Source organism: Dysidea avara, chromosome 4 (assembly GCF_963678975.1).
Source record: "Dysidea avara chromosome 4, odDysAvar1.4, whole genome shotgun sequence".
In the NCBI taxonomy this organism is placed as follows: domain Eukaryota; kingdom Metazoa; phylum Porifera; class Demospongiae; order Dictyoceratida; family Dysideidae; genus Dysidea; species Dysidea avara.
In genome coordinates, this window is record NC_089275.1 from 15,569,549 (window position 1) to 15,577,676 (window position 8,128).

The 8,128-nt window shown below is 38.1% G+C and overlaps 1 protein-coding gene, 2 long non-coding RNA genes and 1 pseudogene across 4 annotated transcripts; 2 read left to right on the top strand and 2 right to left on the bottom strand.

Moving 5' to 3' along the window:
• The first annotated feature begins 7 nt into the window (after positions 1-7).
• On the top strand, positions 8-2,088 carry LOC136253315 (PAX-interacting protein 1-like). 2 transcript variants are annotated; one of them, XM_066045963.1, is made up of 5 exons: positions 8-189; positions 1,230-1,295; positions 1,511-1,610; positions 1,664-1,779; positions 1,866-2,088. In XM_066045963.1, exons 1-5 carry the CDS (start codon positions 13-15, stop codon positions 1,947-1,949), a joined length of 543 nt encoding a protein of 180 aa, XP_065902035.1. In that variant the 5' UTR covers positions 8-12; the 3' UTR covers positions 1,950-2,088. The 2 variants fall into 2 exon arrangements, with proteins under 2 accessions (XP_065902035.1, XP_065902036.1); XM_066045964.1 differs by having other exon boundaries at positions 1,664-1,767.
• Positions 2,089-2,602: 514 nt separating this feature from the next.
• LOC136253317 (uncharacterized) lies at positions 2,603-3,927 on the top strand. Its single transcript, XR_010700074.1, has 4 exons — positions 2,603-3,306; positions 3,495-3,591; positions 3,635-3,695; positions 3,758-3,927. It is a non-coding gene; the product is annotated as an uncharacterized lncRNA (long non-coding RNA).
• Positions 3,809-4,886, bottom strand: LOC136253316 (glucosamine-6-phosphate isomerase 2-like; annotated as a pseudogene).
• A 7-nt stretch (positions 4,887-4,893) lies between these two features.
• LOC136253319 (uncharacterized) lies at positions 4,894-6,959 on the bottom strand. The gene is made up of 6 exons (XR_010700075.1): positions 6,670-6,959; positions 5,899-5,948; positions 5,725-5,844; positions 5,637-5,675; positions 5,517-5,587; positions 4,894-5,112 (listed from the first exon to the last, which is right to left on the bottom strand). It is a non-coding gene; the product is annotated as an uncharacterized lncRNA (long non-coding RNA).
• Positions 6,960-8,128: the final 1,169 nt, after the last annotated feature.

Here is an 8,128-nt window from a genome sequence, read left to right on the forward strand (position 1 = left end):
GAGTGTTTTTGAATGAGTACATTGTTGGGAAGAAGATTCCACATAAACAAAAGAGAAACAGTTACTGATGCAGAGGGTGATGATGCAGAAGTTAGGGAGTCTGGCACTACTGTAGCTCCTTCACTGGTTAAAGAACCTCGCATTGTCTTTACTGGCGTGTCTGGTGCAGCAATTATGAAAATGAAACAGGTGTGTAGTGTGTGTGCGTGTGCGCGTGTGTGTGTGTGTGTGTGTGTGTGTGTGTGTGTGTGTGTGTGTGTGTGTGTGTGTGTGTGTGTGTGTGTGTGTGTATCGCATGTGCATGTGCATGTGCGTTTGTGGGTGAGTGTACGTGTGAGAGAGTAGTAAGAAATTTATACTCACATTGCTCTAGTTTACCCAGCTGTAAATAAGCATCTGGTGTTTACTGGGAAAGCAGTGTCTAATTGTGCACATATCACGTAATGGATAAGGGACTGTGGTGCCCACAATGTGACATGGTACAGTCTCCTGTGGTGTACTAATCTTGCCCCCAAGGCACCAAATACCAGCACCCGAGTAATGCACAGGTATCCGATGTTTTTTCTCGCTTTAAATAATTGCAGCATGTGTTGTGTGCATGTTGCATGTTCAACCATATGTGTACTGTATACGTCAAATTTCCATGTAATTAGTAGAGCTGGGTGGTATGAGATTTTTCACAGCCGGTACGGTATTATAGAAAATATCACAGTACAAATACATACCACGGTATGGATTATATTTTTGAACTAAAGTAATATTAAGTGAAACTTTCTTATGGAAAGGGTGATAGAAGGTTGATGAAACATGCTAAAATGACTTTAGTACAATTAGAAAGTTATCTTTTACATTGGCTAAGTATCTTCACGTTGGTAACAGCAGGAAATAACAGGATGATGCTATGAATCAGTTGCCATCTAACTCTAGACGGTATGGCGGTATTTTCTAAATTCATCCAGTACCTTAACGGTATCATTAAAGTACCTTCTCCGTACCGGTATATCGCCTAGCTATAGTAATTAGTATGAGCATCCAATATCATAGAAAATTCACACTAGTCAGTGTATGAATTTTAATGGTTCCAAGTGTATGAATTTTAATGGGTTCTTACTGCTAAAACATTTTCATGCAAATTTCATGCAAGACTTGTCGTGTATGAAACACTTTCGTATTGTGTATAAAATCCTAGTTGTAATTTTAAATGTACATTGAGTGTGTTCATGTCATAGATCATCAACAGACTGGGAGGGATTGAAGTTGATGCAAAAGATTACACCCATCTGGTTACATCAAGAGTGAGTCAATGTTGGGAAAGCAAAGGTGGCAATCGATGATGGCTGCAGCTACAATGATGTTGATATCAATAAATTTTGATGACAGTATTGCCATATGTTATTATTGACATTAACATCATTGCAGCCTTTCTTGGCTGCTACCTTTGATCTCACAACTCTAAAGCCTACTTTTTGATGTGACTGCTATGCATTGTATGTTTTCATTTTCGTTTCAGCTGACACGTACCATCAAGTTCTTGTGTGCCATTTCTGTGGCAAAGCACATGGTCACAACAGGGTGGATTGTGAGAACTGGAGATGTTTGCTATTTTGTAGGTAAATCACCAGCGTGTACTGGTGTGTTATAATGGCCTATCTGTCCTTGTTAGATGAAACAGAGTTTGCACTGAAAGATCAGTATGCTGAGACGATCTATGGTTTTAATATTCCTGCATCATTGAAGAAAGCTCAATGTGAAAAAACTATTACAAGTGTGTGTGTGTGTGTGTGTGTGTGTGTGTGTGTGTGTGTGTGTGTGAGTGCGCGCGCATGCATGTGTGTGTGTTCATCTTATGTTCCATACACATGTAGGGACTTACGTTCTACTGCACACCTCAAGTAATTCCTTGTCCCAAGTCTCTAAGGGAAATGACTGGTGGAGAGGTATGGTTATAGTCAGTACTGTTCACCTGAGCCCCTGCCAAAAACAGTAATATCAAAGAGGTGAACATGTGTTCACTCCCAATAGTTTAAGCATGTTTTCATGTTGTAAACATGTTTGTGTGCCTCAATCATACATACTGTATATGGGATATTCATAAACAGTGTTGGGGGTTATGTAATGCATTAGTAATAACAAGAGTTCATAATATATATACTAAGGAGAGTATCCTAGTCTCATATACCCCTGTAGAAAGGCGTATCGTGAAGTTATGACGTAACGACAAGATGTTGTGGTTTGTGACGTGAATGAAGCCATAAAAGTACAAGAATCGTTGGCACCGTTTCACACTTGCAACGCTCAGGATAGCCGTATTCGCGAATGGCCTAGTAAGAAACGCCTACGAAGCGATCTTAACCCATGAAGGAACGATTGTAGAAATGCTTAGAGCTGGAGTTAATTTGGTTGCTAGCGACGTTGGTAGGCACGCGTTCAATCGATACCATGTTCAACTAATGACATCATTAATTATTCAAAGAAAAACGGGCGAACTCAGAAGTGTTACGTCATAACTTCACGATACGCCTTTCTACAGGGGTATATGAGAGTAGGTTACTCTCCTTAGTATATATATTATGAACTCTTGGTAATAATTATTACTTTTGTGGTAACTAAGTAATATAACAAAATACACTATAAAAACAGGTAATATAACTCAAGTTACTTTATTTACAAATGTAACTCATTACCTAAGTAATCTAGTTACTGTGATGAATCTAATATTACAAGTAACGAAGTTACTAATCTCATTAGTGATCCACTGAGTAACGCTTAGCCACAATGAAGTAATGAAGCCTACTGAATGAAGCTTATTCACCAGCTTCTTACTTATAACCAAGATTTGCACACTGTCCAACAATGCAATCATGTCACGTGATAAGGTGGTAGTTTCACACGTGACAGCTTAATTTAAGGCTGTGGACACAAAGTAATATAATATGTAATATTATTATAGTTACTTTATTTTATGGGTAATATGTAACTGTAACTAAACAGTTCAGTTGCATGTAATATGTAACTAGTTACTTTAAAAAGTAACTGCCCCAACACTGCTCATAAATCACTTGTTCTAGCCCACATCAAAGTACTTTTTCGATATACAGTTGCAGCATTTAAAGGGCTTTACAGTGTTAGTAAATGTTTGGGAAACTGGCCCATGTACACGTAACACAAGTTGAAATGAGGGCTCAGGTGAACACAAAAATTATTACACTGATCCAGCTAATGATAAGTTTTCTTTCTTGTATGTACATATACGTAGTGTCTTTGCACACACTGCAAACAATGAATGCATCCTGTAAGAAATTGAAGGTAAGTAGTGTATGGTACACTAAAAAAAGGAATGTAGTTGTGAGGGCTCACACGTTATTTGACTCATAAGCTGTTGACATAAGTAATGGTTTGCTCCCTTGCAACTTTCTTCATTACTTTTTTTTGTGCACAGTACCATATGTCCAATGTATCTGTGAACCTCTTGAAGTATTATTATCATTCTCTAGAATGGTTTAACACTGTACAAGAAGCCACTTGTTATTTTGACATGTGACTGAGACTTGGTTAGTGACGAAGTATCTGTCTTCGATGAAGCTGAAATAAGTGAGAGACCTGTATATTGTACCCACCTGGTCTTTATTTGCAGCAATATACGACACTGAGTTTGTGATGATGGGAGGTCTGAGACAGAAACTGGAGTATAATTTGTATCCTTGATATGCAATTCTTAAATTCTGTGGTAAAGATTCTTCCTTGACACATTGCACAGAAACAAGATGAAACTACCTGGAAAAAAACCCTAAATACAATTGTGCAGTTATTTTTGATAGTCTTTTGATCACAATTGACTACAATACATTGTACATTGACAAAAAGTTTGCATAAGTTATTTCTTTCTGCTGCTTAATTTCTCAATAGCCTCTTGATGTACGTCCATGAGCCCCTTAAAGTATTGTACTGTCTTCACCTTCAGTTCCATGGTTGCTGGATCGGCACACACAAAAATTGCCTTGGGGTGCATCTGGAAATCTGAAACTGTTCACATATGACTGACCCCCTCCTCGACTGCCTTGTACAATGCAAAAGCTTTGTGGGCTCCAGTTATCAATATCATAACCTATTCCATAAAATTAATACTGTTGTCAGATTATTTTGTATGTGTTTTATACTTACTTCTCTGGCATCCATAACAGCTCCTACTCCAACTGTTAGTGCTTGTGTGGGTACCTGACTTGTATCACCACCAAAGAACCTAGACAGATACAAGTGTAAGTATTACAAGTCAACCAAGTGTTTCTAACTATAGCTACAGTTGAACCTCTCAAAGACACTGGAAACTAGTCCATGGTCCCATTTGAATACACCCCTAAAATCAGGAAACCTCTTAAACACCATCTCAAAAGGTATACAATAGGGAGGGATATATACTTCATACCTGGCATTAGCATCAATAGTTTCTTGTGACAAAGCCTTTACTCTTGTCCTGGACACGAGTAATGATCCAGGTTGACTAAATGCAATATGTCTCAGGACCAATACCTACAAACACACAACTTTACAAATCACTTGAAAAATTCTTACTATGTGTACCTCCGATAAGCAGTTCTACTCCACCAACTATTGTAATTTCTTTCTCAAACTGGCCACATTCAGTAACTAAATCTGGAGCATTTCCATCCAGTATGTGCACATTAGCTGGCTCAATGTCAATATGTTTGAAGAAATTTGTAAGTGTGGTAGCTCGGATGATCTCGTGGTACAGGTAGCTTCACATATTTGTCCATGTTAAACGTCACCACATATTCGAAAGACACTTCTCCTTTACGTTGATACTCTATTAGCTTCTTGTACATACCAAGTGGAGTGCAACAGACTGTTTAATTACTGCAAAAATTACATCTCTTTACCAGTTGGTAATCCTAGCACAAACAACTTGTCCGGTCCAGGGTTGAAGTTATTTATTCTTTCCTTCACGTAGGTAGCAGCCCACTCGCTCACCTCATCATAGGTGTTTAAGATTACAAGGCTGTTTAGTAGCTCAGGACGACCCTATAGTGATGAGGTCATCTTTTGCCTCCTACATGAGTTGTCATCACAATAATTCAACCAATTCACTGTAGCATCCTGATAAGAAATATATGTCACCGAATTTGGAAATTACCTTTATAGGTGTATTCTACACATTAGTTTTAAAACACAGCATTATAAGCTAAATTCCTACCAATTTGAAGGTGCATAGATACCTTGAATTACAAGAAAAGCTTAAGAAATATTTGAAAAGTGTTTTTTGCTATTAATGGCACCATGATAGTTTCAAAAATTCCAGGTGCAAGCATAAGGGTGATTATCCAAAATTCAGTCACACTATAGCCTCAAGCTTGTTATTTAGTTTGGTCCCCTATACTGATGATCTGTGTACATACATAGGCACCCTGACAAGTAGTGCTCAACAACTGTATACAAGGTTTAGTGAAGTTTAACGTTAAAGAAGTGTTACAGTTTGTTGCAAGACCTGGTATAGTCCCTACCTGAAAAGTGTCTGAATACTGAGAACATCATAGCTGCAGGTCGATGACACCTATGCCTTATTCCCTACAACCTAAAAATATCCACATCATATCAAGTCACTGATGATTGTAGTATCGTACATGTGAAGTAGTATGGATGGTCAGGAAGAACTGGCCAGCCTTTAAATTTATACAAGTATAGTTACATACATAGGTATGTAACTCTCACCTTAACAACCTGCTGAGATTCTACTGACACATATCGTATAGGAAAGTTTCCATAGCAACCAATTATGGATCAATGTGTAAAGCAGAAGTTCCCACTCATGATCAGCTGATAGAGTGCTGCCTGTACAACAAACATGATCCAAATGGTTAGAATTGGAGTCACTTTTTATTTCACCTGTTCTACTGTAGTTATCACGAAAGTATCTGAAGAGTAGAGAGGAGTGGCTACAATGAAATTACACAAAATAATAACACACCCTTATTGCATATATAGTAGCTGGTCTATAGTAGAGTACAGTAGCAAATTTTCAGACACACCTCGTTCACAATAACTATGATAGCTGCACGTTAAGAATTATTGTTCTCAGTATATGGATTGTTGGCAAAGTCTGATCAGCATAAGGACAATCAGTGTAATATTGTTACAATGTGGTTAGACTCTAAGAAACCCACAATTAATTCAAATTTTGTACAAAACTATAAAATTAATTAGTGGCGAGTATATACAATAAACTGTAAACAGTCAAGGTTCGTATTTATATGCATTGTCTATGGTTTATGTTTACAATGGTTTATTTTAATACTTTATACAAGGTAGTTAATGAGTTTAATGCTGTGTATACATTTGCCATTGACTTGTGCAGTAAGCATGTGGTTTGCGTATTAATGTTGCATGGTACTTTCTTTAGCTCCTGGTTTTTAGAGGCAGCATTTTTCGAGTTTGACCACTCTATCTGAGGATAAAGCCATCAGAGTACAAGATATAATTGTAATAGTGCCACCCCCTTGACTGTGATATGTATTTTGCAAGTCTGACTATTAGTTGCTTCTTCTGCTTGGTCTTTGTAGTGGAAAAGCAGTGCAGCAGCTTATAAACAGTGCAGTAACTAGTGGACATAGTAGCAGTACTAGTCTTACTAGCTACCTGTACATCACATTGACTTACCAGTCTACTCGAGTTTAATAGGATTCAGCTTCCTCGTCAGCAGTATTCAGTAACCCCAAAAGTTGGTAGAATCAATGGTTGACGTTCCATCTCACCAAAGGAACAGCTGTCAAGTGTCCCTCAGTCATAATAACACTGATTCACCAGTTCACCAAAATACAGGACAAGCGCTTTAATTAGATCTGTATAAGAGTGTTAATCTATGTGTTACGTCAGGTGGTGAGTCACCCGCAAATAGTGTGGTCACATAACACTACTCACGTGAGTGACATGGGATTGGGTGAACTTAGTCAATCCCTAATATAATCCCAGCGGGAAGCTACTATGGCGTGGGGGATTCCTGTCTAAAATTACGACGGTAGTTATATATCCGTTTACAATGACTTATACACGAACTTACTCGGCAATTCGCTGGGAGAATACTGAGTGTGATGCATTCAGCGCCTTGCCCAGACCGATTTTTTTCTTTTTGTGTGGGGGCGGAGAAATTTTTTCTCCGCCCCCACACAAAAAGAAAAAAAGCGGTCTGGGCACGAGACTACGCCTTCATGTCCATTCCGAGGCATACATTCAGCAACAACTCGCAGCCGATTCGCCTCCACTTGTTACGCACACAGACTAGTTATAGCACCAATCCACCGCTTCAGGAAGAACCATTAAGATGGTAGCCTCGACTTTGTCACTATCCCCGGTTCTTATTTTCACGTGAAACATCACGCAAACTATCACGTGAGTCCTTGAGGGAAATTTGAACGGTTTTAACGAGTTTTCTCTTAGCAAGTCACTTTTAGTAGCGCTTCTAAACACTGAACTTGAAGCTTTTGCTACTGATTTAGCTAGCTAATCTGATACTGAAGCTGTTATTATGCATGCATGCATGCAGTGTCTCCTATGTAATATAATGGCCAATCTTCAGCAACTGTATGTTCTCCATTCACCATAATTTTGTACAGAAGTACTAAAACAATTGCTTCTCCAAGTTTCATATTATTTCCTCAACAAATTGTAGCCACATAGACTGCAGTAGCTACAACTGTTTCAGATTTACAATTAGGTTGAAACTCTTTGTCAACTGTAACCTACTGCTATAATCATTTTCAATACAAACACAAATCCTTGTTGTATGCAATTCCAGTTAGCTAACAATTATTAATACCCATGCTCACTGGATTACCTTACTCACACTGAAAGAATTGCCAACAAATACTGAATTTTCTGAAAGTACATTAATAGCAAAATTAAAATAGATCTAAAGTTTAGTTTCATGACACTTTGACATCATAATTTTGGTACCTAATCACTGAAATGTAGCAACAAATCAACTACAAGAGTTGTACTGAACTATCAACTCAATGTTTGGTGATATGTACAACTGTATGATGATTTCTGTCCTACTGTGGAACATTTAGGATATCATTTTCCTTTCGTACACGGTATTCTTGAAGGTGACTTAATTAGA